The sequence below is a fragment of the Drosophila mauritiana genome, chromosome 2R (assembly GCF_004382145.1).
Source record: "Drosophila mauritiana strain mau12 chromosome 2R, ASM438214v1, whole genome shotgun sequence".
NCBI classification, from domain to species: domain Eukaryota; kingdom Metazoa; phylum Arthropoda; class Insecta; order Diptera; family Drosophilidae; genus Drosophila; species Drosophila mauritiana.
Window position 1 is genome coordinate 7,420,260 of NC_046668.1, and position 24,785 is coordinate 7,445,044.

The 24,785-nt window shown below is 50.5% G+C and overlaps 10 protein-coding genes across 13 annotated transcripts; 4 read left to right on the forward strand and 6 right to left on the reverse strand.

Annotated features, from left to right (window-relative positions):
• Window positions 1–1,490: 1,490 nt before the first annotated feature.
• LOC117137397 (T-complex protein 1 subunit theta) lies at window positions 1,491–3,530 on the reverse strand. The gene is made up of 3 exons (XM_033298818.1): window positions 3,389–3,530; window positions 2,179–3,209; window positions 1,491–2,113 (listed from the first exon to the last, which is right to left on the reverse strand). The coding sequence occupies exons 1-3, from the start codon at window positions 3,446–3,448 to the stop codon at window positions 1,564–1,566; spliced, it is 1,641 nt and encodes a 546-aa protein (XP_033154709.1). The 5' UTR covers window positions 3,449–3,530; the 3' UTR covers window positions 1,491–1,563.
• A 639-nt stretch (window positions 3,531–4,169) lies between these two features.
• Window positions 4,170–7,727, forward strand: LOC117137394 (WD repeat-containing protein 43). Of its 2 annotated transcripts, XM_033298815.1 has the most exons (8): window positions 4,170–4,500; window positions 4,554–5,083; window positions 5,140–5,625; window positions 5,684–5,812; window positions 5,866–6,015; window positions 7,088–7,185; window positions 7,245–7,424; window positions 7,493–7,727. In XM_033298815.1, exons 1-7 carry the CDS (start codon window positions 4,198–4,200, stop codon window positions 7,406–7,408), a joined length of 1,860 nt encoding a protein of 619 aa, XP_033154706.1. In that variant the 5' UTR covers window positions 4,170–4,197; the 3' UTR covers window positions 7,409–7,424; window positions 7,493–7,727. The 2 variants fall into 2 exon arrangements, with proteins under 2 accessions (XP_033154706.1, XP_033154705.1); XM_033298814.1 differs by lacking the exon at window positions 7,493–7,727 and having other exon boundaries at window positions 7,245–7,491.
• On the reverse strand, window positions 6,023–7,066 carry LOC117137402. Its single transcript, XM_033298824.1, has one exon. The coding sequence runs from the start codon at window positions 6,981–6,983 to the stop codon at window positions 6,075–6,077; it is 909 nt and encodes a 302-aa protein (XP_033154715.1). The 5' UTR covers window positions 6,984–7,066; the 3' UTR covers window positions 6,023–6,074.
• On the reverse strand, window positions 7,495–10,640 carry LOC117137396 (glucose-6-phosphate isomerase). Its single transcript, XM_033298817.1, has 5 exons — window positions 10,048–10,640; window positions 9,220–9,802; window positions 8,617–8,856; window positions 8,026–8,554; window positions 7,495–7,970 (listed from the first exon to the last, which is right to left on the reverse strand). Exons 1-5 carry the CDS (start codon window positions 10,179–10,181, stop codon window positions 7,780–7,782), a joined length of 1,677 nt encoding a protein of 558 aa, XP_033154708.1. The 5' UTR covers window positions 10,182–10,640; the 3' UTR covers window positions 7,495–7,779.
• Window positions 10,641–11,142: 502 nt separating this feature from the next.
• LOC117137392 (protein lines) lies at window positions 11,143–14,817 on the forward strand. 2 transcript variants are annotated; one of them, XM_033298810.1, is made up of 2 exons: window positions 11,143–11,593; window positions 11,651–14,817. In XM_033298810.1, exon 2 carries the CDS (start codon window positions 11,687–11,689, stop codon window positions 14,261–14,263), a length of 2,577 nt encoding a protein of 858 aa, XP_033154701.1. In that variant the 5' UTR covers window positions 11,143–11,593; window positions 11,651–11,686; the 3' UTR covers window positions 14,264–14,817. The 2 variants fall into 2 exon arrangements, with proteins under 2 accessions (XP_033154701.1, XP_033154702.1); XM_033298811.1 differs by having other exon boundaries at window positions 11,143–11,585.
• Window positions 14,818–14,825: 8 nt separating this feature from the next.
• LOC117137401 lies at window positions 14,826–16,741 on the reverse strand. 2 transcript variants are annotated; one of them, XM_033298823.1, is made up of 4 exons: window positions 16,121–16,741; window positions 15,979–16,060; window positions 15,188–15,400; window positions 14,826–15,129 (listed from the first exon to the last, which is right to left on the reverse strand). In XM_033298823.1, exons 1-4 carry the CDS (start codon window positions 16,682–16,684, stop codon window positions 14,921–14,923), a joined length of 1,068 nt encoding a protein of 355 aa, XP_033154714.1. In that variant the 5' UTR covers window positions 16,685–16,741; the 3' UTR covers window positions 14,826–14,920. The 2 variants fall into 2 exon arrangements, with proteins under 2 accessions (XP_033154714.1, XP_033154713.1); XM_033298822.1 differs by having other exon boundaries at window positions 15,979–16,063.
• A 126-nt stretch (window positions 16,742–16,867) lies between these two features.
• On the reverse strand, window positions 16,868–19,321 carry LOC117137395 (serendipity locus protein alpha). Its single transcript, XM_033298816.1, has 7 exons — window positions 19,159–19,321; window positions 18,929–19,096; window positions 18,543–18,869; window positions 18,162–18,486; window positions 17,379–18,101; window positions 17,214–17,315; window positions 16,868–17,150 (listed from the first exon to the last, which is right to left on the reverse strand). Exons 1-7 carry the CDS (start codon window positions 19,237–19,239, stop codon window positions 17,101–17,103), a joined length of 1,776 nt encoding a protein of 591 aa, XP_033154707.1. The 5' UTR covers window positions 19,240–19,321; the 3' UTR covers window positions 16,868–17,100.
• A 64-nt stretch (window positions 19,322–19,385) lies between these two features.
• On the forward strand, window positions 19,386–21,940 carry LOC117137398 (stromal membrane-associated protein 2). Its single transcript, XM_033298819.1, has 2 exons — window positions 19,386–19,705; window positions 19,858–21,940. Exons 1-2 carry the CDS (start codon window positions 19,588–19,590, stop codon window positions 21,303–21,305), a joined length of 1,566 nt encoding a protein of 521 aa, XP_033154710.1. The 5' UTR covers window positions 19,386–19,587; the 3' UTR covers window positions 21,306–21,940.
• A 308-nt stretch (window positions 21,941–22,248) lies between these two features.
• On the forward strand, window positions 22,249–23,680 carry LOC117138201 (protein FAM8A1). The gene has a single exon (XM_033300131.1). The coding sequence runs from the start codon at window positions 22,355–22,357 to the stop codon at window positions 23,351–23,353; it is 999 nt and encodes a 332-aa protein (XP_033156022.1). The 5' UTR covers window positions 22,249–22,354; the 3' UTR covers window positions 23,354–23,680.
• On the reverse strand, window positions 23,648–24,739 carry LOC117138202 (aminoacyl tRNA synthase complex-interacting multifunctional protein 1). The gene is made up of 2 exons (XM_033300132.1): window positions 24,562–24,739; window positions 23,648–24,505 (listed from the first exon to the last, which is right to left on the reverse strand). The coding sequence occupies exons 1-2, from the start codon at window positions 24,718–24,720 to the stop codon at window positions 23,702–23,704; spliced, it is 963 nt and encodes a 320-aa protein (XP_033156023.1). The 5' UTR covers window positions 24,721–24,739; the 3' UTR covers window positions 23,648–23,701.
• Window positions 24,740–24,785: the final 46 nt, after the last annotated feature.

Below are 24,785 nucleotides of genomic sequence, written 5' to 3' on the forward strand. Positions count from 1 at the left end.
ACTTCAAAATGTAATCAATATTTATCTCTTAGCGTAGTTTCTCCATTTTAATTCACTACGGCGTAGCAAGCCGATATCCAATCCAATTCAATGAAAGCAAAAAGTTTCGCAAGACCAATAACTTATTTCATTTCGTAACAACAGCACCATTCAAATGTCCTCAGAAACTCGAAAACTGTCCGTTTCTCCAGTTTGGCGAAAATGTCGAGAAGAATGTGTGATTCTTCCCCCTCAAAGGCACCCATTCTAATCATAAATGTAAACGTGTTGAGCGCAAATAATTAAAGTGTTATTGGCATGAGAGAACAGTAACCACACAAGCAAGTTATTTTTGTACAAACTAACATGGCATAGGGCACCTTTGTTCGGTATTGGAATGATAGAGGCAATGATTATCCTGTAGGGAGAGCACGCGGATGATATCAGCACACACCCAGTCGTACATACACACATGTTGCATCCCGAAATTACGATTCTCGTCCCGCTGAGACGGACTGTCCAAGTCGCCAGCTCAGTGTTGATGGGAATGGGGAAGGTATAGTTTATTCGATCGGTTCTTCCAAAATTGCATTTAACTAGAGTTTTTGAATTGGCGGTGATTTTAGTTCTTAAAGTAGCAAAATTCAGACAATGTTTACTTAGTAGCAAGAATCACACGTTTTTGCAGACGGCATTTTCTATTTTGGAAACCTGTATAAAAGGTTTTGAGCTCCAGTTTGCTGTCGTGAGCAAACAGCAAAATGTGGTCCAAAGCCGCCATTGCGAAAGGCTTTCATGGGAGCCGCCGCCCCATCAATCGAAACTGCAGTCGGTTACGGGAGTCCTCCTAGTTCCTGCTTAAACATTCCGCATAGAACAGTTTTCGATCCAACGGACACTTCGCATCCAGACTTTTTAGTTATACCCCAAAGTTATTAGCCCGAGGACAGCCGAACCATCCAATGGAGCACGGATGGCTTGGTTTTGTCCTCAGATGTGTCATTTTCTATAACTTATCCATAGAGGGTAAATCGCATTTGGAAAGAAAGGGCATTAGATGCACACGTACTCAAAACCAATCATGTTCATCGAATACACTTTAACACCTTTTATTCACTTCAAATGAAAAGCGACAACGAGATCGTATTTTATTCGAAAATTAATACAACTCTTTTGCGATGCAAACGGGGACGAGTCCTCACAAATATTATTGAAATGTATCTGCGAATAAGCATTTGAAATATTGTACTCAACAAAATGAATAATCGTTTGCTTAAATTTCAAAAATAAAAAGCGATAACTTACTTAGATTCGTTATCTAGCGGTGGCACCGGGTTCGGTGCGAAAAACCACGTTGTTTTATTTCGAAGGACCCCCCAAAGGATCATGCGTTTCAGTTCAGTTTTCGTAAGTTAAGTTTATTAATACAAGAAACTGTGTGCATGGCTGTGTATGTGGGTGAGTGTGAGAGTTGTTAATGAAATTTATAATTTCCATGGGACTCGTTTATGAAAATACAATGCACTCTTTGTGGGAGCGGGAGAAACTAGTTATAGTAGGGAGCACGAATCACAGAGGAGCCGCTTAACTCTCGTCATCGCTGCCGGCAGGTTGTCGCACCTTGGGACCTCCGGCGCGCTTGGCCATGATGATCTGGTCCACCTTCAAGATGGTTGCGGCCGCGCCCACGGCGTACTTGAGACCCCAGAACTTGGACTGGTACAGATCGAAGAGCTTAGCCTTCGTTGTGTCGATGGTGCTGGCCTTCTCGGCCTCAATGTCGAAGCCGATTGTCTTTCCGGCCTCGGTGTTGTGGGCCAAATACAACTGGTTGACGATTTCCGTGCCATTGATGCCAGAGTTCTCGGCCAGAGCCTTGGGGAAAACTTCCAGCGCGTTGGCGAACTTGCGCACGGCGTACTGGTCCAGACCAGGAAGAGTATCAGCATAGGCGGACAGCTGGGTGGCCAACTCGATCTCGGTGGCGCCAGCTCCGGGCAGATAGCGGCCATCCCGGGTCAGACACTTGAAGTTGTTAACAGCGTCATCCAGGGCACGCTCAATGTCATCCATGAAGTTGTCGGTAGCTCCACGGATCACCACGGTGGCAATGCGCGAGTCCTTGCCCTCGTTCCTGCAATGATTCAATAAAAAATTATAATTGTCTTTTCTCTAGGTCAATTTAAATGAAAATCCCACCTGAAGGCCACAATTGTGGTGTCTCCCAGTTCCTCAATGCAAACTTTGTCGCAGTAGCCCAACTCCTCCTGACTGGGCGTGGTGATGCGCGGCAGGACAGTGGCGTTCACGGAGCGGCTCAGGCGACGCAGGTCGAACTTTGAGTTGAGACGCACGGCCATCAGGCCGTATTTGTTGAGGAAATGCAGGGCCATGTCGCCAACCTTGCCGCCGGCCACAACCACCTTCACACCTGCGTCGGCGATCGCCTTGATCTGGCTCTCCAACAGGCTCTCTTCGCCGGAGGAGAAGCTCAACAGCTCGTCGGCCGACTTGATCAGCACTGTGCCCTTGGTCTCAGTTTGGATGATATCGACCGGGCAGGAGAAAATCACGATCTTGGCCTTCTCTGCGTAGGTCACATCGCCTTCTACGAAGCGCTTGAAGACCATGCCGCGGACCACCTCAGACTTGGTCAGTCCGCTGCCCAAAATCTTGCAGATGCGAATGTTGTCCACGTTGAAAGTGCCCTCATCCGGCAAGATGGAGACGCAGGCCTTGCTCACCAAATCGTTGAGGAAGTCCTCCTGGCCGTACTGCTTCGACATAATCGATGTGCGGAGTACCTCCTTGACCTTCTCCACATTGCGATAGTCCTCGATCTTGTGGCTCACCAGAGTGGGCAGGATCTCGAGGGCCTTCTCCAAGGCCTTCTCATAGCCATCGGAGATCTCGGCAGTGGTGATGCCCAGACGCAGCAGCTCCTCAGCGGACTCCAACAGAGCTCCGGCCAGCACCACCACGAAGTTGGTACCATCGCCTACCTCGGCATCTTGCATCTGGCTTGCCATGACGATCAGCTTGGCGGCCGGATGCTCAACATCCAGCTCTCGCATGATGGTGCCGGCATCGCTGGTCACGAACTGCTTCTCGATGTGATTGATGATCATCTTGTTCATGCCATTTGGCCCATAGGCGGAGCGCATGGTCTGTGCGAACTCCTTGCAGGCGCTGATGTTGCGGAACACCGCCTCCTCCAGCCCACTGTACATCTAAGGACAAACGTAAAACCATTAAATTAGTCATTTTTCTCTCATATGTGGAGCTTAGTTCCATGAGGATGACTAATCACGCGCCTCCCCGAGACGGCATGTTTTCTTTTTAGCCGAATCTTAATGAAACCGATGCCCGGCGGACTCCTCGCAGAGTAATTCCTCCTTGTTGCACTCACCCGGGCGCCATCCTTCAGCATCTGAGACACACCGGGAGCCTTGGGAACGGATAAAGCCATTTTTGTACACAGATTTCAATTTCACACGGAGTCAGTCGGTAAATTCCAGCTAGAGTTATAACCTCAAAGTGGCCGCGAACATTCTGGATGGGATAGAGATGGCACTTGCCTATCGATAATCGTAAACGGTGACTGGCGCTATTTTATTTTTATTTGACATTTAAATTGATATTTTTTAATAAGTTAACGATTCTGAATGGTTTTCAATAAATAGCAAGCAATTATCAATATAGTTCAGAAGTAGAGTATACGAACTAAAATCAATCTTGTTAATCGAGTTTATTTCTTGATTTTTGAACGCATTTACTTAAATAATCCAGGAATAAGTATAAAAGTTAATTTATCTTCAAAAAAATAATATTTACAGATGCAAGAAAATTTAGTAATTTTAAGATTTGAGGAAATTTTAAAACATTAGGTTTGAGGAATACCCCAAATACAATTTGAGTAAAATATTTTCGAGACAAAAGCCACTCCCAACATATTTAGGTATTTATTTAATATTCAAAACTAAAAAATTTATTTAAAAAATGCACTATCCGATTGGTTTATTATATTGTTCACTCCTTGAATTTTGTTTGAATATAATTTGATTAATCTTTCAAGGGTATAAGAAACGTCGGTAGATGCAATTCAATCGTGAGTCGTGCGTGACACTTGAGTGATGATGATTGCATGCAGTGCGACGAGCGTGAGCCGATGTAAACACTAGCCTTAGCGCCCATCTCTAATTCAAAACATAAAAAACGATGTCGCTGGGCAAGAAGCACGTGTTGGGATTTTCGCCCAATGGTGGCCAACTATTTGCCTCGGTGGACGAGCAGGGAGTTCTGCGGATATGGAACACAGAGACGAACACGCTGTATCAGGAGTTTACGCCCAATCTACAGTTATCCGGGTCGTGCACAGCGCTCACGTGGGTTTCGGTGGCCGGTTCCCGACCCAAGAAGTCGCGGAAGAGCCTGCAGGCACAGGATGCAGGTGATCAGCTTCACATTGCTCTGGGAACGTACAAGGGCTCAGTGGTTATATACTCATTGGCCGAGGGAAAGGTGAGTCGGTCAAAGAACCTTAAAGGCGAATAAACCACTATCAATCTTTGCAGATTTCTCGAACGCTCAGTGGTGACAGCCATGATGGACCAGTGACCTCAATTACATATGACAACGATGGTCACCTGTACACCGTGGGTGCCGATTGTAGGGTTGTCGTTTGGTCCTTGACGGACGAGCGCTCCATCGCCGAATGGCAAGTGGGACCCGAGAAGCCCCAGAATATAGTCTACCTGCAGAAAAGCGGCACCCTGGCCATTGGCTCCCGACAGCTAAAGGTATACGATATCAAGACAAAGGAGCTGGTGGAAACGTTCACCGGCCACTCGGGCGAAGTAAACACCATCAGCAGCGTGTCGAGCACAGATGGCACTGAATTCGTTTTGACCACCGCCAAGATGGAGCGCGTAATCTGCTTCTGGAAGATCGACAAGAAGGGCAAGAACAAAGCCTCCGCCTGCACACTCCTCATGGAAGATTTGGCCTACTGTCTGACCAGCGAAGTGCGCGACGATGGTCAGCTACGTGTGGCCAGTGTTACCCGAAATGGCATTATACACATTTACCTGTTGAATGTAAACAGGTAGGTCATGTGAATACACGTTTCGCTACACGTACTGAAGAACTATGTCTCCACAGTTTATCCGCAGAGAAGTTCGTGAAGCCCAAGGTTTCCCTGCAGATCGTTTCCGATGGCGCCGAAACAGTGGAACCACTTCTAGCAGTGGCGGCACACTTTGTGACAGACTCAAATCGCTCCCACGAAATCCTCTTTGGCTACGGAAGCCGCCAACAGCTGCAGTTTGAACGCATTACGCCCAACTATGGCGAAAAACTGAACGTTATTGTGCGCGCCGATCCCAAAAAGCGGTATGCGAAAAAGAAGGGAAAGGAGCAGCCGGGCTACCAGGCCGCCACCAAGGTCCAGAAGCCCATTGTAAACCAAAAAAATGTGGAGTACAACAACGCCCTGCCCATCTCGCAGAAGAAAGTGCAAAACGAAGTGCCCATGGAAGCCCGACTGGAACATCTTAAAATCCAAGAAACCAAACTGAGTGGCGGCAAGTTGTTGACGCAGAGCAAGACGCAGCTGCTAATGCAGGCATTACACAGCAAGGATCAGGCGTAAGGGATTGTCGAACAATGGCCCTAGATGTTTGTTTTAATAGAAGTGTGTTTTCAGGATGATACAAGCCGTTCTGAGCACCCAGGATCCAGAGACGATACAGTTGACCTTGGATCGGTTACCGCTCGATTATGTCAATCCCTTGATTAACGAAATTTCCATCCTGCTGCAAGGAAAGCACGCGAGGTAAGTGTTTTCCGTAGAGCCCTATTGAGTCTTCTAAATAAGTTATATTACAGTGTTCGCTCCGCCCTGCGTTGGCTGCACGCACTGACCTCCACCCACACTAGTGTCTTGCTGTCAGAGGACAAGGAGGCTCTGCGCGAAAAAATGGCCGTTTGCCTCGGCGTGGCGGAGCAGCGCATGCACTGTCTATCGGAAGCTTTGCAGTAAGTAAAATTGGGGAATTGAAAGACACAAAACAAGGGTTTTAATAGTGAAATAATGTTCAAGAGCCGGATTTCTTTGAGTTTTTCGGCTTGATATTATGCTTGGGCTTTTCGATGGTGCCGTGGCGACACTCCGAGATCGCAGCGAAGAAGGTCAGCTTGGTGTGCAGAATGGTGTCGATGTAGAATCGCTGAAAAGTGAACGAGTTGAGGCATCGTTCGCCCAGGCCGTAATAGAGCGTGTTGTAACCCTCGAAGCGGTAGGTGATCATCACGGGATAGTGCTTCAGTAGAATCTTGGACACGGAAATGATGAAACGCACCTTGGCGACGGCCAGGGGATTCGGACAACGGGGTGTTGGCCGAGAGAAATGGGCATCGACAAAGAGAATGGTTCCCTTTTGGGCCACCTCGTGTCGAATCGGATTGCTGATCACCACGCACTTGGTGTCCGGCGACAGTTCCCAGCGACTGACGAAATCCCTAATGTCGGCAATGGCATTGGAGTACTCAAAGTCCCCGATGGTCAGCATCTTGCGCGCCAAGCCACTGGATACGGAGTCCGCCGAAACGCCAAGGCCACCCGTGTAATGATTTGTGATCGAGGGATCATCCTCTCCGTTGGCCACAACGGTGTCAGTGAACACTGAAGAGATCAGGCTGATGGAGGACATCTTTTGCCTTTTCGGAAAGTTGTAGATAAAAAGACCACGCGGGTCTGACTCAATAATGGCCACCGCTTCGCAGAGTGTGCCCTCGATCAGGTCGATGATGCACTGCATATCAGCGTCATCGCAGGCCGGCTTGTTGCACTGGTTGACTAAGCTGGATATGCTGGGTACTATGGCAATGGGTAGGGCTCCGCCTGGTCCCAATGCTGGGACTCCACTGCCTGGACTCGGTGGTTTCTTGTTGTGGGGGCTGGAGATATCCATACAGCTAGCGCCATCATTGCACAAAAGATCCATTTTTGAAATCTGGCCACGACAAAATTTAGTAATGCGTATACTCCTATTATTGTTATATTGGCAATGTTGTTTTAACAACTTTTCAATGCCTTCTTTCTTTTAAGAATAACCGGGCGAGTCAACTTGATAATTAACCAGATGAAACGGAACGCGGTCAATCATCTCAACGATAACAATGCCCTGATCCTGGACGAAGACCCAGGTAAGTTACCAAGTGGTTCTCTTCGCACAAGGCTCGAGTCTTAATTCGCTTGCTTGCAGATGAGCCCCAGTCCGAAGCAGAAGAGAACTGGAGCGATCTGGAGGAGGATCAGCCAGACAGCCCGAAGAGCACATTGGAAGACGAACTGATGGCCGACGACGACCTGGCGACCGACGATGGTAACGCCGACGCAGACACAGACTCTGACGTATCCGAGGATTAGACAGCCTCCCCGTAATGTAAGCTTAAAATCAAATCCCTGCGCCGCGCCGCGAGAAAATAAATTAGCATTGTTTTTCAAACACAGGCTTTTACATCGAATTCATAAATTTTTATTTTCGGTTTTAAACTACGTGCAACAACGAATAGTGAGAGCCAAATGTTGGTCTAATTCCGACACGAGATTTCATCGATACGCAAGCAAACAAATATGACCAATTCATAAATACAGTTGAATAATGTGCCAATAAACAGGGGGCTTGTAGCTCGGGTATACATAAGCGGCGGCTACTGAATAACAGCTCAGAAACTACTAACAATTAGAGCATTTGTGTAAACATTTCTTTTTAATTTGCAACAAATAGCCAGACATGATTACTTCCAATTGGCTTTGATGAAGTTAATTAGGCCGTTCGTGGAACTGTCGTGCGTGGAGACCTCGTTGCAGTGGTCCAGCTCCGGCTCGATGGCCTTGGCCAGCTGCTTGCCCAGCTCCACACCCCATTGGTCGAACGAGTTGATGTCCCAAATGATGCCCTGAACGAAGATCTTGTGCTCGTACAGCGCTGCAAAATCAATTGACATTAATAAGCGCTTGTGAGCTGGAACAGTGAGACGTACCAATCAACGCGCCCAGGGTGAAAGGTGAGACCTTCTTCACCACAATCGAGTTTGTGGGCCGGTTGCCGACGAACACCTTGTGGGGCAACAAGTTATCCAGCTCGTTGCCGCACAGACCAGCCTTGGACAGCTCGGTCCTGGCCTCGTCGACCGTCTTTCCGGCCATCAAAGCCTCCGTCTGGGCAAGGAAATTCGACAGCAGAATCTTGTGGTGCTTGCCGCCGGCAATGGGATTGTGTGTCTGGGCGGGAGCTATGAAATCGCACGGGATCAGGCGGGTGCCCTGGTGGATGAGCTGGTAGAAGGCGTGCTGGCCATTCGTGCCCGGCTCGCCCCACACAATCGGACCAGTGCTGTACTTGACGGGCTTGCCCGACTTGCTGACGAACTTGCCGTTGCTCTCCATATCGCCCTGCTGGAAGTAGGCGGCGAACCGGTGCAAGTACTGATCGTAGGGAAGGAGGGCATGTGTTTCCGCCTTGAAGAAGTTTGAATACCAAACGCCGAGCAACGCCAGGATAACAGGAGCCTAGGAAAGCCAATAGCATGGTTAACTACACTCATTTTCCTGAACTCTCAGTTGAGTCTTACATTCTTCTCGAATGGTGTCGTCTTGAAATGGTTGTCCATGAAGTGAGCTCCATCCAGCAGTTGCTCAAAGTTCTCAAAGCCGATGGACAGGCAGATTGACAGTCCAATGGCCGACCACAGGGAGTAGCGTCCGCCCACCCAATCCCAGAAACCGAACATGTTGGTGCTGTCAATGCCGAATTCGGTGACCTTTTCCTTGTTGGTCGACAGGGCCACAAAATGCTTGGCCACGGACTCAGGCTAAAACGAAACAAAAATAGTTGGTAAATATAGGTCAGACTAAAATGTAGTGATGTAACTATTTGCTTTGCCTGCGTTATCTATTTTACATTTGAGTGGAATTCCAAATTGGGAAAATTTAATTCGAATTTGAAAGCCGATTTAGCCTTTGATTAGGTCATAAGCTGCATTTAGTCACATTTAAAAGCATATTAAATTGATTTGATAGCTTCAACATGTCAAAATGTCTCTTATAAAATGATAAGAAAAATCACTGAAGTGTCCATCATATCGCATCGATGGTTCATTGTATTAGTTTGGCTATCTTTGCTTAAAGCGCTATCAATGAAGGTCAATTAATGTTCGACCTTTTGCTGTACTTACCTCCTTGGAATGCTCCAGGAGCCAGGTCTTGGCGGAGGTGGCGTTCGTAATGGTCTCCTGGGTGGTGAAAGTCTTGGAGGCGACGATGAAGAGGGTTGTCTCGTAGTTGACCTTCTTGAGGACCTCGGCCAGATGAGTGCCGTCGATGTTCGACACAAAGTGGGAGTGGAGGCCCTTGCCGTAGGGCTTCAGCGCTTCGGTGACCATCAGCGGGCCCAGATCGGAGCCACCGATGCCGATGTTGACCACGTCGGTGATCTGTTTGCCGGTGCAGCCGCGCCACACGCCGGAGATGACCATGTTGGTGAACTCCTTCATGTGGGCCAGTTCGGCGCGCACATCGGGCATCACGTCCTTGTCGTCCACCAGGACGGGATCCGTGCCGCGGTTGCGCAGGGCCGTGTGGAGGACGGCGCGGTTCTCCGTGATGTTAATGTGCTGGCCGGAGAACATGGCGTCCCGCGCGGCGTTAACGCGGCGCACCTTGGCCAGTGCAAGGAGCAGGTCCCAGACCTCGTCATTGATGCGGTTCTTCGAGTAGTCCAGCAGTATCTCGCCATCGTTCTGGGTGTGCAGGCGCAGGCTGATAAACAAACGAAAAACATTTGACCTCAGAGCAAGTACGATTCGGAGGTCGTTGCTGTGACCTTACGCAAGGACAAATCGAGTGGCGGCGACACTCGACAGCCGATGGTGAAAGTGAGAGTGGGCAAAGCGCAACTCGATGAATAAACGATTGTCGATGGGGGATACACAAATGAGTGTATGTATGCGGGAACTAGATACGTAACTTCCACCCTCGGAGGCGAAATCGACACAAAAACCCACCTGTATTTTGAGAATCTCTTGGAGTCCTTCACGAACAGGTCCTTGATGTTCAGGTCCTTGCCCTTGGAGTCGTAGTACTCCTGCAGCTTCTGGAACGCTGCCTCCTGGTTGAGCGGAGGAAGTGGGCCGGCCATCTTACTTCAGTTATCCCAAGCAGAAACAGCAGCGGATGCGGAATAGAAGGGCAGGGGAGGACTATTTAGCACTCGATGCAAATTAGTAGCACACGGAGAAGAGAGCACGGGCGAACTGCTTCGACCACTCGCGACACTTCACTTATAATAGCGGATCCGGCTGCTTAGGCGTCGGGTAGTTCCTATTATCTGGCTCCGGCAAATCTCCAGAGCACCGCACCACAACTTCGCCGTGTTTGCTTTTGATAGGTACTGAGCGGCTGCCGATTTTCCAACGTCCTTTCTGGAATTCGCGAGCACCTTTCAATGTCAAATGAAAAACAAGTGAGTGTTGCCACGTCGGCCGCGCTCTTGTTTTGATGTGCCGATCGGTTTGGAGTGTGTGCGAATTTACTGTGTGGGCCGCGTGGAGATGGACTGAAAATCTCCTGCTCCTAGATCGTCTGCACCGGTTGGCAAAAGGACATAAACTGGAATTTTCAAAACGAATTAACCGCCGCTAACGGCATAATTTTATCTCGATGTGGCAGCACGCTCGGTGTTCAGGGCTGTCAGGTGTCAATGACTATCGAATAGCACTTCCATTATTTCATTTAATTTTTACTTATTTTTACACTTTTGAAGTTAACCGTTAAATTAACGCATATAAATAGAAAAATATTTGTTATCTTCACTTAGCTTGCAACAAAATCTTTTTGTTTTCTCTGCAATTATCTTATAATTCTAAAACACTTTATAATTATCACGCATTTAAAAACTGATGAAGTCGTTGTTATTAGAATTACTTAGGCAAACATTGTTGCTAAAGTTATAAGCATGCAATTAACTTTCAAAAATAATGCATTTCAGAAAGTAAAATATATGTGAATTGTGTTGTGACGACAGAGATATGGTTGCGAACTTGGATATGTCTATAGCTAACGCCAAATACCAAGTGTCGTTTGGCAACGCTGCGCAAGTAGGGTTACCAGGTAGCTGAAACTCGCTAAAAGATGGCGACGCGCACTTAATTTTTGTTTTTTCCCACATAATAAAGTGTAATAAAACCAAAATAAAAGCGGTGCCAGAGAAACAATCAGAGGCGCTTAAAAAGTGAGAAACAGCACACGATCCAATCGACTGGCCCGGGCACGAAGCGAAACGCGAGTGCAGTGAAACTCACATAAACATTGACATGTCGCTGGCCCGAAGAGAGCAACAAGTGTGTGAAAATCGAATTGTGGCCGTTTAAAATGTCTGGAGGAGCAGTCAGAGCACCTGGCGGCAGCTAGAGCGCCCTCGACGCCCCCAAGAAATCGTAGTGTATCCCACGAAGCCGAGGGAATCGCCCCACGAAGCCAGGCAGCAGCGTCTGCACACGTAACCTTGTGTGCGCGTAGCACGGAAGCTGTTTGTCGGAATCGGGTTTGTAGGTATGTGGCTGCGAGCCGCCGCTTAGATTCGCTGCTCACCGGGCATTTCGCTTGCAGACCATTTGCAGGACGTCGGGTACGTCAGCGCGGAGGATGGACACCACATCCGCAGCAGGATCTGGAGCCGGAACGGGCGATGTTTGCCCATGCTCCACGGTAGCAGCCTCCACGACCTCCGCATCAAACGAGCAGCCGCAGACCAAGCGCCAGAAGATCGAGCAGCAAATCAAGGTGGGCTCCAAGGCGCTGCCGCCCCAGCCGCCCCATCCGCCGGACATATTGGACCTGGACGCCAACAGCAACAGCCACCTGTGCTCCTCGCTCTCCTCGTCCTCCTCGCACTCGCTGTCAACGCCAAGCACCGCCAACAACTCCCCCACCACCACGCCCTGCAGCTCCCGGGCGGCGTCGTACGCCCAGCTGCTGCACAACATCTTGCCACAAAACGGGGACACAGACCCGCACAGCCAGCCTGAATCCGCCCATGACGAAGTGGACCGGGCGGCCAAATTGCCCAACCTGCTAACCCTCGACACGACCAACAGCAATGGCAGTCATGCTAGCAGCAGGAGCAACTGCATGCAAGCAACAGCAGCCACGTCCATCGACGATATGCTGGAGTTCGAGCAGTCCCTGACCCGCCAGTGCCTGTGCGGCGTGTCGGAGCGAACGCTGCGCAAGCCCTTCCAGTCGCATTACTCACAGGACACCAACGGCCAGAAGCGGATAGCCTACCTGCGGGAGTGGCCCACCAACAAGCTGCTGCAGTTCCTGTCCAATCTGCAGCTACTGTTCGACATCTACCTGAAGCAGAACGCAAAGGGCTTCATCTGCACGCGGATAATGGACGTTTGCGACGCACTCATTCGCAATGACCACAAGCTTATCGACGAGATTATCGTGCTGGCCGGCTACGAGAACTCTTACGTGCAATTCCTGGCGGGACGTGTGCTAGCCGCATTCCTGGTGATTGCCAAGCAGGAGCTGAACGACGAGTGGCTGCAGAAGATCGTCGACCAGCTGTTTAACTTCGAGCAGCTTGACCTGGCGGCCGTGCAGAAGATCCACTTCAGCCTGGACATCATCAAGCGCATAGTGGAGTGGAAGGACATGGAGATCCATCCGCTGGACGACGACTGGATGGCGTCGGCGAATAGTACAAGCGCAGCCTCGTCAGTAGTGCCCCTTTCGACAGAGGCCTCCGTGAGCTACATGCACTTCCCCGTGCAGGAGCAGCCGCTAGCCACCAATTATTTTGCACTGCAATTTCGCGAGGATACGGAGGGCGAGCGAGAGACGGAGCAGGAAGCACCCGACAATCGCGACCGGCATCGGCGGCACTTTGGCGAGGAGATGAACGTCGCCTACGAGCCGCATCCCGCTCCCCAGTCCACGACCATGCCCAGCGGTTGTCATGTGGTCACACTCACCGACTCGGAAAGCTTCGATACGACGCACCTGAAGTGCATCACCATTCAAAAGCTGGAGCACAAGTGGCCCACGCTGGTGAAGAACATGTCGGAGCTGATGGCGCCGACGCACCAGGATGCCGCCGAGCACTGTGTGCTCAACTTCTTGCAGCTGTGGGAGAACATCATCTCGGTGAAGGCCAATCTGTCCATCGACGAGACGCGACCCTACTACGCCCAACTGGACAAGTTCGAGCTGCTGCTCAGCCACAGCCTCTCCTGCACCGTGTACAAGCAGATGCTGTGCCTCTTCAACGAGGCGTTGTGCTATGGTTCCACGCTGGCGCTGCAGGACATGCTGCCCGAGGAGACGTGCAAGCTGGCGCACCAGATAGTCTGCCATGTGCGCGGCTTCCGCATCCTGGAGTCGCTGCCGCGGCGACAGCCGGACAACATGGTCAGTCTGATCGGCTACAATGGCAGGCCGATGGTGTACGCCAATGGAACAATTACCCTGGCACATGCCGCGCAATCAGGGGACAGCGAGGAGGACGGTGCGCCACTGGACCTCATCGAAATGGACAAGACACTGTTGCAGAAGATGGTGCTGTTGGTACTGAAGTCGATAGCGGTGACGGTGAAGGAGATACGCAGCGATTCCTCCGACTCATCCATCGATTCCACCGACTACGATGCCTTCCAGGACATGATGCTCATCGAGCGCTCGATCCGCGATGTACTCAGCAAGCTGGAGACGTTCATCAAGCAGACGCTGGAATTCCATCCGGAGTGCCACTTCAGCAAGATCCTGATCCACTTGTTCGACGACCAGGACGACCACCTGATCGAGGCCATGGTCTGCACGCTGGACGTCACGTCTGGGATTTCGTTCCGCAACAACGCGTTCCCCGAGCTGGTGGCCATGCTGAATCCGGTGTACACATTCCTGGAGTTCCTCAAGATGACATCGAACAGCTCGGACCTGCTGCTGGACCTGCTGGTGAGCAACGAGACCTGCTTCCTGCTCTACCTGCTGCGCCTGCTCAAGTACATCCGCATGAACTGGACGATGTTCGTGCACAGCTGCCACACCTTCGGCATGGGCAGCGCCATGCTGGACGAGGCGATGGGCGTTCTTATCCGGCTGCGCCTGCAGATATCCCGCCTCGTGTCGCGCCAGCTCTACCCCTACGACATTTCCCCCGTGCTGCGCCTGCTCGAGAGCTGCGAGAGCCTCTACGAGGGCAACGAGCTCAGCTGAATGCGGCGCAGGGCCGAACTTCAACCACATGCAATTAAAATACGTAATTTATTTTAATATTTAATGGAATAGGAGAAACTAGCGCAAAATTCGATGAAGACGGAGGCCTTGTAGAATACGTGTATTAGCCGTAGGGACCAACCACTCCGACCATATCTCCGCACCCCGATCCAGTAGCGCGTCAACCGTAGTTAAGATCTTGCACCCTTTTCATACGCTTCGCCCAGCAGGTCTTTCAACCCAGATACATACCCAGCTGTATGTAATTGTCATTGTAATTGTAATGAGCATCACAAGTTCGTAGTTAGTTCGTAGATAATGGTAATATCATAGGTACTGAATTCCAAACTAAACACTACGCTAGCCTAAGATTTTTTTAATCTTGCCCTAAGTAGAATAATGTACAATAGGATGGCAAAATGCTGCGGCAAACGGCTGCCCGCCGAATTGGGCGTAAATTCGGTGTCTTCGAGAAGAATATTCTTTGTACGTTTTTTAAAACACTTGAATAATATAACATAATTAACTGATTAAAAGAAACGCATTAAGAAGGACTACGACGTGTGCGGTTTCTGTTTCTGAATGGTTTGTTCAAGTACTGTAGTCTCTTTGCACTTTCGATGGGCTGTGTCCTGATCTCATCTGGACTTCTGGACTTCAATGGCGATTTATCATGCGGACGCGCCGCTTCGGATCAGCGGCTCCACTTGGCATACCACTGGTCATGCCACTGACCTCTGGTGGTGGCCCAGTGAGGCTTATCACCGAGCCGCGCCTGGCCATTTCCGGTGGATGTGGACTCGATACGTGCACCGTTTGATAGTTAATGCTGATCGGAACCGAGGAGCGACGGTTTAGGCGGGGCTCTAGAGAAGAAGATAGTTGGTCTTATGGCACGTGTCACATTGTTGTGGGACTCTTTACCGAAACGGGCTTCTCCGGATCCCTGCCTAAGCGGATGCTGCTGACTGGGCCGGCTGGCCAAAGGAGATACCACCCTGTAGTGATACTCCTGAGCCCGCGGAACGGACTTCGTGAAGCCTCCCTCATCGTTCAGCGTGTACTTGAAGCGATCCACCGACACGGAACGCTCCTCGCTGATAATATGCCTGCGCCGGAAGATGGGGGACTCCTCCACTTTGGCATGCATTGGAGAAATGTAGAGCGGTCAGTTTGGGATTCGGGGTGAGAGAGGATCGCAGAGGATTGCGTAAAAGCCCAATCGAACGGAGGAAATGAAACGCAAGCTAACACGGCTACGTTTGTAAATTGATCACAGGAAAGCACATAGTAATTGATTTATTTTACGATTACGCACACTTAGGACAGTAATATACATTCGAGTATGTACAACCTTACATTCGGATTCAGTACAGTTTCACAGAGAGGTGAAGAGGAGGTAAACAGTGGAGGTCGTTCAAAAACACAGATATCAAACGCATAGTCGAGCCCGAAAAGTGCGATGTACAGATGTATGTATAGATGTATAGAGATTGAGGACAGACTAGAGATACACAATACATTACAATACATTTTCCGAAAAAGTCAGAAAACTGGTGCTTGAGAGTAGAGAAGATTGGCTAGTTCAGTACATAGTGGTAGACACATTTAGATTTATAGGACAACAATTCACTTGATCCCTCGTTAACACGGTGTAATAGGCTAGGCACCTGGCCCAGCGAGCTAAAACTTTGGCAAAGATTTTGGTGAAATACCTTTTGATGAGCGGCGATCCTGCTTGTGGATCTGGGCATAGGATTGCAGCGAGCAGCGGCGCAGTCGTTTGTCCCCTTTGTTCTGCTGCCGAAGAAGGATTATTCACGCGGCAATAGGGAATGGAATGCGGGTTATCCTTACCGACTTGTAGTGCTGGTTGATGTCCGAGGCGGCCTTCAGCAGCAGATAGACAAACACCAGGGCGAACAGGTAAATAATGGGCTCCGCGGTGTTACTCTTCTTGCCGGCTTCCTTCTTCTTGTGCCCCTCCGAGGACTTCATCAAGCGAGGTTGCTTGCTAACTCCACTTCCAGTTCCGTTTTTGGTTCTCTTCGTGGGCCTGCCTTGGGATCTTCTTGAAACTGCCTGATTCCGATTGGATTCCTTCGCGAAAACGTCCATCTTCCGGCAAGATGCATCTGGAGCGGCGGCATCCAACTCGGGCTCGGCCATGGCTTCCGGCTGGGCATGGTGCAGGTCGAAGGCAGCAACGCCCGGCTTAAAATAGTGCCTGTAGTTGCTCTGCATCCCGGCTACCATGAGATACACAGTGCAGAGCACGACGAGGATGCCCAGCGGCACCACATGATGGTTATTCGTAGCCTTGTCCCTACTCACGGCACTTGCTTTTCGCTGTTTGGGAGAACAAGGCGGTGGCCCGATCCCATCGGACAGAGCAAATTTATCGCCGGCGAGCGATTTCATAGCCGAGTGCTTACTGTTTACCAAGCAATCACCGTGTGTATCTGTTGACTGCGAGTCCTGGCTGCCGCTCGTGGTGGAAAATCGATAGGGATTGCCCACACAGCTTCACATGTTGGGTTGAACGAGGGTTTCCAGTGCTCTTGAAAGGTCAATCGAACGAGGGAGATGCGCTGACAAGTGGGCTATGTGTCAATGTATTTATTTGAACCTATTGCTCTACTTTTACAACAGTCTAAACTGTTTCCGATGCGACACTCTCCGCCACCCGAGGAACATACATGTTTGTGTGTATGCCTGACCTGACCTATGACATTCAGGTGGCGACGTACGTTAAGTTTGAATTGCAAAATCTCTTAAGTGATATGAACTTAAACACTAAACTAAGTAAAAAGTTATGTACAAATGGTTGAAGTGCTTCAGCATTCAAAGTATCCATTGGACATTCCAGTGAGTTGGTCGAGTATATCTAAAATAAACGGAATTTATTTAAAAAAACGTATGAAATAAGGTATGCAATCATTTTAGATACCTGTGATTTGTAGATCCGTGGACTGATTACTCATGGAGGTGTATAGCTTTCTGCTTTCAGCTATATTCTGCCGCTTGAACATGACAGTCCGTAAACTTTCCCCTGTAAATAGCATTCAAAACTTTGGTAATCTTTCTGCATTTATCTAAACATCAGCCGACTTACTTCTCAGCACATTTCCATTGGGTTTTGCCTTTTCCGACTTAATGTCCAAGGTATTTGTGGGTAGCTTGTTGTCCGTTCTTCTAGTTACTCTATTCCTACGCTCTGTGTCGTAGAGAATACTGCCGCCTCGGGCTGTTTTAAAGCCAGAGAAGTTGGTTTCGTCTTCATTTAAACCCTTGGTATCATCCACTAAAAGGGGAGCCAGGAGAATAGGAAGTTCCTCCTCTTGTTTACCAGCTCCCAGGGAACCGTGCAGTTTGCGCAAGATCGTGCGCAAGATCTTGAAGCGCTTGAGGATTCTCTGCGGCTCCACCTGGGATGCGCACATCAAAATGGCCTTGCACTCGCGCAGTACCCGGATGAACTGCTGGTAGTACTCTTCCCCCAATTGGTTCTGCGTTTCGCTTAGCCCCTTTCGATTGACTTCCAGCTGAAAGTGCTCGACTAGAAGCAAAGAGATTTGGATCAAGTCCTCCAATCGCTGCTTATCGAAAAGCTTCTCCGTTGCACTTATCCCTGAGGTCAGTATCTCCAGGCAACAACCCAGGAGGGCGCGGCTGTCGATGATCTCCTGCAGCGTTGCCTTGAACTTGGCCACCTCCTCGTTGAAGTGCTGCTCTAGGATGTCCGAGTGCAAATCGGAACCATGGGCCTGCAGAGAAGGTATCAGAGTTGTGTCCAGTGACTCAAAAGAGGCCAGACAGCTGCGCATTATGGTTTTCACTGAAATTGGTACTAAAGTTAATTGCGATTTTTTTTATAATTATATATAATAAATTATACTTTTCAAGTTGGGCGCAAAGGAAATGGCAAAAATGCCTATCTGAGTGGCGCGATCTATGTTCACATCAAAGTCCGCTATGCACTCATCGGCCAGATCATCATTATCTGGGCTGTTCCTCAACAGCGCTCTAATTTTGTCCACCGAAAACTTCTCGAAGTCCAGAAAGCATGTGAATACCAAGCGCAGAAGCGCATCGTTGATAAAGTCCTCCAACTGGTAAATCGCCTGATCCATGGTCATGGCCCGCAGCTTAAGGGTGGACAGGTAGTTGGCACTGGAAGACTCCTTACACTCCTCCTGAAAGGCATTGCACTCGCGGATGACCTAGAGCACAAATGAGGGAAATAAATATGGGAATACGGCAGAGGATGTACACCCACCTTTTGGCACAAGGCACTGAGAGCTCTCTTGTCCTGCGACAAAGCCACATTGGCGAATCCCAGGGATTGACCCAAGATCAAATCAATGTTGGCGCGCAACTTCTGGCTGAGTGGAAGGACTTGCTGGGGAGTCTTCGGACAGTTGGAGATATCGTTGTTTTCCTCACTGTGCGAGGTGAACTGCGCCAAACAATCCAGCGCGCCATCCACCAGCTTAAGGAACGAGCGCTCCGGAGCGACTGCTTCGCCACTCGATTCTCCGCTGTAGAGATGCATGAGGCGCTTCAGGCACCAGCGAATGCGGTCCAGAAAGTACTGATGACTTACCTGCTTTCAGAGGGTAAGACATTACTGTGCATTGCATGGATGAGATCCAAATTACTCACCGAGATTGAGGTGCCGCATTCTAGTTTCATGGTGCTCTCCACCTGGCGAATGCAGATCATAATCTGGCTGAGGCAGAGGCACACCAGCTCCGAACACTCTGACTGCCCCTGGGAGCAGAATGAGCTGTGGGCCAAGGTAGCGAATTCCAATAGCACGGCGCACAGATCCTGAAATTGAAAGCAACAAGTGATTGGTGTCCTGCGGTTAGTGGTCCGTTTCCCCCACTCACATTCAGCCAGTTTGTATTTGCTGCATTGTTCCTGTTCAGTATCAGCAAGCAGGCCTCTAGCTTCTTACGCAAAACTTCCATTATTGCCGGCAAATGTGAGTTTAAATATTCTGTGGGCAAAAGTAAAAGTAAACAACTTTTTTAAAATTTGGCTTCAATTCGCTGTGAATGGCAAGATGCCACGGCTTGGCGTTAGTTACAACAAGTGCGGCACACGGCCCTCACCGCCACACGGTCCCACTGGACGCATCACTTTTTCGGTAGCAAAAACTTGTAGAAAATTGTCAATTCAATTCGCTGGTAGTTGTATATCCATGTGAAGCAGAGATAAGCTCCGCCAACTCTACCCGTCGCCCACGCCACGTCGCACAGTCGCGCCCCGCCACAAATATCGAAAGCAGGCCCCACAGACCGCAAGCATAACCCAAAATGAGCTCCTCGAATGCGGGACAGCGCACGAAGCTAATTCAGGAGAAGTGCCAGACCCTCCTGACGCAAATGCTCCGCGACGAGGACAACAAGTACTGCGTGGACTGCGATGCCAAGGGTATGTAGATGGGGTCCACTTGTTCGCCGAGAGATACGCCTCTTGTTGACGCACATCTGTGTGCGTGCGTGCGTGCATATACACACCACATATGCATCTGCACTCCGATAAAAGCCTATGTGCTGTCACTAAATGCTACCTTTTATCCCTAGGTCCGCGCTGGGCCTCCTGGAACCTGGGCATGTTCCTCTGCATCCGCTGCGCCGGCATCCATCGCAACCTGGGCGTGCACATATCGCGCGTCAAGTCCGTCAACCTGGACACTTGGACGCCGGAGCAGGTGATCTCGCTGCAGCAGATGGGCAACTCGCGGGCTCGCGCCGTCTACGAGGCGCAGCTGCCGGACGGCTTCCGTCGCCCGCAGACGGACACAGCGCTTGAGAACTTCATACGGGCCAAGTACGAGCACAAGAAGTACCTGGCACGCGAGTGGGTGCCTCCCTCGCCGCCGAAAGTGGACTGGGCCAAGGAGATCGACGAGGAGCTGGAGCGCCAGAAGCGCAAGAAGAAGAGCACGCAGGCACAGGCCACTTTGGGCCTGGTTGGAGTGGCCGGTGGCAGCGGCGACAAGCGCCTGTCCGGGTCATCTGCGTCGGCGCTCAAGAACACCCCCCTGCCCGCACCGCTGCCAAAGCCGAAACCCAACCAGGTCGGCGGCTGCAGCCCAAAGACGACGCAGCGCATCCAACTGAACAACAGTGGCGCCAGCAGTGCCGGCGAAAGCGACCTCTTGGGCCTGTCCTCGCCCACCAAGCCCATTGTCGCGACCAGTGCCAGCCAAGACCTGCAAAACGAAAGTTTCACCAGCTTTCTCAGCGCCGAATCGATTGCCGGACAGCCGGATAAGCCGAACGGCAGCAACGGCGACGCCGCCAATTTGATGGGCTCGAAGCCGAACTCGCTGGCACAAGAGGAGCAGGACTTCTTCAACCAGGGCTCACTGGGCGCCGGCGGCAGCGAGAAGGATCAGTCCGGAAAGATGTCCAAGGACAGCATTCTGGCGCTGTACGGCAGTGCGCCAGCCACCCACAACCCCCAGATGAACTTTGGCGGCTTCACGGGCATGGCCCCAGGCGGCTATATGCACCAGCAGCAGCAACAGCAGATCCCCCACCAGTTCATGACACCGCCGAACTCGGTGAGCATGTACAATTCGCCAGTTATGGCTGCGCCTAATGCGTTCAGCAATGCTGCTATCAGCAGTGCCACTGCGATGAGCATGGGCGGCTCCCATGGCTTCACTGGAGCCCAGTTTCCCAGCACCGGGGGCAGTCCCTATGCTGCCGCAGGCCAGGCAGCGGCAACGAATCTTATGCAAACGAACCAGAGCATCCTCAGTGGGATGCCGCTCTTTGGAGCTGTTCCTCAACAGCAGCAACAGCATCAGCAACATCAGCAGCAGCAGCTTCAGCAGCAACATCACCCACAGCTTGGCGGCCTCTCCATGAACTTAATGCAGCCCCTGCCCAGTGGGCTGAACATTGGCCAACCGCCACAAGGAGCGGGCGGATTCGCCGCCACGGGACCCACCACCTCTTCAGTACCGTCAAATCTGAACCAGCAGTTTGGGAATCTTAATATCGGTAATGTGTGGCAATAAATACGCGGTGTATTTATGTAGTTGTATTCCTTTAATTAATTGTAAGACACGAGTGTTCGGTTCGTCTCGGTGTTGCAACATGTGTGTGTGAGACGACGATGCTTGTTTATATACATTCGATTTATACAACTTGCCAATTTAGTTAGTTGTCCTATTCGTGTTCGTAGCTGAATTCATTGTCGAGCAAGCCACTGTATTAAACGATGTTCATGTCCATCTCCATGTCCACCAGGAATCGCGTCTGCTCGTCCAAATCTATTCCAATTAAACCATAAAACGTACGTACATACGCGTGTAACACCCAACTACTTAAAATTGAAAATTGAACCACAGAACGTAATGCACTTCCCAATCAAATGTACATGTTATTTTTCAACATTAGCTAGGTATTTGATACGCATGCATTCAAAATCGTCCACGCCAGGATACGAATGTAAGGTCTAGACTTCTGGCACAGTACTTTTTAAATGCTTGATATCCCTAAGAACTTATTCACGCCTGTTTGTCAATGTGAATCTAAAATATCATGGCGGGTTGTCAACGGATTTATTGTATTCGATTCTTAAGTTGCTATGTCTAAGGAAGAAATCAAACCACTTCGAACTGTGTAATAATAAAATATTCAGACAATTGTATGTGCTTCGTTCAGTGTCGCTGATTTTAAAGGAAGTAAATGTGGGTAATGTATGACCTTGTGCTTTTTATTTATGTTTAAGAACTACAAAATGCAGTACATTTATTTCATTAGATAAACAGCTTCTTGTTCAGTTGCCCAACTACCTTTTATTCAAGATTATAGTTGAATATATAAAAATTTAGAATAGTATATCTTCGAATTTTAAGTGCTATTAAATATTTCGCGTCGAAAGTTGAAGTGAGTTTTTTAAATTTTCCCGCCCTGCTTGAAATTCACAGGAAATCGTATTTATCAGTTTTTGCCATTCGCAGCGATACGCCGACACACCCTACCGCTTTCAATACACGTCAACTTGTATAAATAAATAAAAAACCAGCCAAATAACAAAATCGAGCATTGTGAGACTGAGAAAATGGGTGAACAAGGAGAGGAGACGGGTCAGAAGCCAACGGAGCGTTCCACCAAGGAAGCCTACTTCGAGAGCCTCGCCGTGTGGGCCAAACAGGCGACGCTGGCCCAGAATGCGAAGCTCATGTTTCCCTACTACCTGATGGCCAACTATCCGACCATGTTTCCGGGACTGGCTTCTTCCGCTGCCCTCCAAGCAGCAGCCATGGGACATCCCCAAACACTGGCTCAGGGCGCGGCTGCTGCGCCGGGAGAACCAGCTGCATCGCCTGAAAACCCTGCTGCAGAGCCTCGTTCGCCTGCGCCAAACTTCAGCGGCCTGCGGATATTGGGCGAGGCGGCCCAGGTGGATATCATACAGCGTCTGGGCGGATACGAATACGTTCTGGCGCCTTTTTGGAAGCGCGCCGTGGCGGAGACCATCGACATGTTCATCCTTTTCATAGTGAAAATCATCATAACCTTCGGGGTGGTAAACCTGTTTAATATAGAGTTCGATGAGGACGTGATTCGTCGCACCCTGGACCAAGAAGACCTCTTCGCGAACTTCTTTGACACATCACTAGATTTTATTTCGATGTCCACCGACCTCCTGCTAATCGAAATGCTGACCAGGCTCATCGTTTGCTGCTACGAGGCGCTGTGGACATTCCTGTTTCATGGGGCTACGCCGGGCAAGTCGCTGATGAAGATACGCATATACTATGTGGAGGCCGTGATGCCGCTTCAGGGGCCGCCCCTTCCACAGTTCGTCCTCCAGCCGCAGAGGGAGCCGATGAGGGCTCTGCTTTATCCGCCACAGACTCCCTCGCTGATGCGTTCCTTTGCCCGCGCGCTGATCAAGAACCTGGGGATGACCCTGCTCTTCCCCATCTGCGTGTTGATGGTCTTCTTCAAGAACAACCGCACCGCCTACGACGTCCTAACAAAAACAATTGTGGTCGAGAACAATTCCATCGCCGTGTTCCGCACCCAGGCGCAACCGCAGCGCAATAATCGCTGAGCACGGCACGTAAACCAGCCAAAGTGTGTAGGAATGGCGCACTCCTATGCACTTCCTATGCACATATAAATAGACTTGTTAATGATAAATTTATATCGTTATGTACTGCTGTGCTGTCGTGTGGAATAAAATAAAATCTCACACGAATACCTCAGGATCTGCACGATAATCAAGCCTGACCAGCAATCCCAATTATTAGTAGAACTTCCGATATTCCTGTAGAGCTACTCTTCACTGGTGCTAAGTTCGAATGACGAAGAAGTTCTGATGAAATGGTGTGCAGGCGCAACCTCGTGCAGGCGGTGATGTTTCGTTTATTGGCTCAAAGCTTTAGTTTCGTTTATTGGCTTACTTCACATTGACGTTCTTCAGGGTTTGGGCCACCACGTTGCCCTTGCCGGGAACATGGAGAGCGGCGCCCTTGTAGCAGGCCACCAGGTCGCCGTTGGTCTTCAGATCCGGGGCACACGACTCGAAGATCTTCTTCTTGGGGTTAAGCTGGGCGTCCGGCTGGCGCGGATAGCCCTCGCAGTGAACCAGGTCGCCGGGAACAGCTCCGGCCGGCGGACTGAGCACTTCCACCTTTTCCGGTGTAGAGGCGCACATGACCATAGCCTCTGAGGTGACGCCGCGCATTTTGGCCGGCTTCAGGTTACACATGACCACCACCAGGCGGTTTTGCATCTCCTCCAGGGGCACGAACTTCACCAGGCCGGACACCACGGTGCGTGGAGCCGCCTCGCCACAGTCGATCTTTTCCAGATACAAGCTGTCGGCGTCGGGATGGCGACCCACCTCCACAATCTTGCCCACGCGTAAATCCAGGCGACCGACGTCGACAGGAGCCTCCGGGGCGGCGGCGGGCTTCTCGGCGGCCGGTTTCTTCTCTTTGACCTTCTTTTCCTTGGGCTCCTTGACCGGCTTAGGAGCCTGGGCAGCGGTAGCAGGTCCAGCCTCTGCCGGCGGGACTACTGGGGCCGCACTGGTGCAGAGACCCCGGGCTCCAGGCACCGGTATCTGTTTCTTGCCATTTCGCAGCTCCAGCTGCACCAGCTGGGCCAAAGCCGCCTCAACTTCCTTGGCCAGTGCAGCGTTCTCCTTGATCAGCTCCTGCTTCTGGCGCTCCACAAGTTGCTGCTGGATGCCGGAAATCTGGGGGGCAGTAGGTTATCGAGTGCTCGCAGGCGCTGGCTGGCGGGAATACTTGCCTCGGCTTCAATGGAGTTGATCAACGCCTCGGCGCGCTCGTTGTTGCTCGCAATCTGCTGCAGATCGGCCATGGTTCTTTTGTTTTTCGCGAGTTTTGCGCAATTCTGGCCGTAATTTTTACATGCGGATCCCACAGTCGTGGCAGCTCTACGCAGCATTGCAGTGCTTCTTCTTGCCACGCACAGTGGTGTCGCGCAGCGTTGGACAGGTAGTTCGTTGGCGC

What these genes read in the sequence shown, in the direction of transcription:
- LOC117137395 (XM_033298816.1), bottom strand. Translation starts at nt 19,239, where the DNA reads ATGGAAGTTTTGCGTAAGAAGCTAGAGGCCTGCTTGCTGATACTGAAC. An exon ending in CAAATACAAACTGGCTGAAT is followed by an intron (nt 19,097 to 19,158) that starts GTGAGTGGGGGA and finishes TTTCAATTTCAG; the next exon opens with GATCTGTGCGCCGTGCTATT. An exon ending in TCAGTGCCTTGTGCCAAAAG is followed by an intron (nt 18,487 to 18,542) that starts GTGGGTGTACAT and finishes TTTGTGCTCTAG; the next exon opens with GTCATCCGCGAGTGCAATGC.
- LOC117138201 (XM_033300131.1), top strand. Translation starts at nt 22,355, where the DNA reads ATGGGTGAACAAGGAGAGGAGACGGGTCAGAAGCCAACGGAGCGTTCC.
- LOC117137397 (XM_033298818.1), bottom strand. Translation starts at nt 3,448, where the DNA reads ATGGCTTTATCCGTTCCCAAGGCTCCCGGTGTGTCTCAGATGCTGAAG. An exon ending in TGCTGAAGGATGGCGCCCGG is followed by an intron (nt 3,210 to 3,388) that starts GTGAGTGCAACA and finishes GTTTGTCCTTAG; the next exon opens with ATGTACAGTGGGCTGGAGGA. An exon ending in ACCACAATTGTGGCCTTCAG is followed by an intron (nt 2,114 to 2,178) that starts GTGGGATTTTCA and finishes GAATCATTGCAG; the next exon opens with GAACGAGGGCAAGGACTCGC.
- LOC117137392 (XM_033298810.1), top strand. Translation starts at nt 11,687, where the DNA reads ATGGACACCACATCCGCAGCAGGATCTGGAGCCGGAACGGGCGATGTT.
- LOC117137398 (XM_033298819.1), top strand. Translation starts at nt 19,588, where the DNA reads ATGAGCTCCTCGAATGCGGGACAGCGCACGAAGCTAATTCAGGAGAAG. An exon ending in CGTGGACTGCGATGCCAAGG is followed by an intron (nt 19,706 to 19,857) that starts GTATGTAGATGG and finishes TTTTATCCCTAG; the next exon opens with GTCCGCGCTGGGCCTCCTGG.
- LOC117137394 (XM_033298815.1), top strand. Translation starts at nt 4,198, where the DNA reads ATGTCGCTGGGCAAGAAGCACGTGTTGGGATTTTCGCCCAATGGTGGC. An exon ending in TACCTGTTGAATGTAAACAG is followed by an intron (nt 5,084 to 5,139) that starts GTAGGTCATGTG and finishes ATGTCTCCACAG; the next exon opens with TTTATCCGCAGAGAAGTTCG. An exon ending in CTGCAAGGAAAGCACGCGAG is followed by an intron (nt 5,813 to 5,865) that starts GTAAGTGTTTTC and finishes GTTATATTACAG; the next exon opens with TGTTCGCTCCGCCCTGCGTT.
- LOC117138202 (XM_033300132.1), bottom strand. Translation starts at nt 24,720, where the DNA reads ATGCTGCGTAGAGCTGCCACGACTGTGGGATCCGCATGTAAAAATTAC. An exon ending in TCAACTCCATTGAAGCCGAG is followed by an intron (nt 24,506 to 24,561) that starts GCAAGTATTCCC and finishes ACTGCCCCCCAG; the next exon opens with ATTTCCGGCATCCAGCAGCA.
- LOC117137401 (XM_033298822.1), bottom strand. Translation starts at nt 16,684, where the DNA reads ATGAAATCGCTCGCCGGCGATAAATTTGCTCTGTCCGATGGGATCGGG. An exon ending in TCAACCAGCACTACAAGTCG is followed by an intron (nt 16,064 to 16,120) that starts GTAAGGATAACC and finishes CTTCTTCGGCAG; the next exon opens with CAGAACAAAGGGGACAAACG. An exon ending in ATCCGGAGAAGCCCGTTTCG is followed by an intron (nt 15,130 to 15,187) that starts GTAAAGAGTCCC and finishes CTTCTTCTCTAG; the next exon opens with AGCCCCGCCTAAACCGTCGC.
- LOC117137396 (XM_033298817.1), bottom strand. Translation starts at nt 10,181, where the DNA reads ATGGCCGGCCCACTTCCTCCGCTCAACCAGGAGGCAGCGTTCCAGAAG. An exon ending in TCCTGGAGCATTCCAAGGAG is followed by an intron (nt 8,857 to 9,219) that starts GTAAGTACAGCA and finishes GTTTCGTTTTAG; the next exon opens with CCTGAGTCCGTGGCCAAGCA. An exon ending in CGACACCATTCGAGAAGAAT is followed by an intron (nt 8,555 to 8,616) that starts GTAAGACTCAAC and finishes TGGCTTTCCTAG; the next exon opens with GCTCCTGTTATCCTGGCGTT.
- LOC117137402 (XM_033298824.1), bottom strand. Translation starts at nt 6,983, where the DNA reads ATGGATCTTTTGTGCAATGATGGCGCTAGCTGTATGGATATCTCCAGC.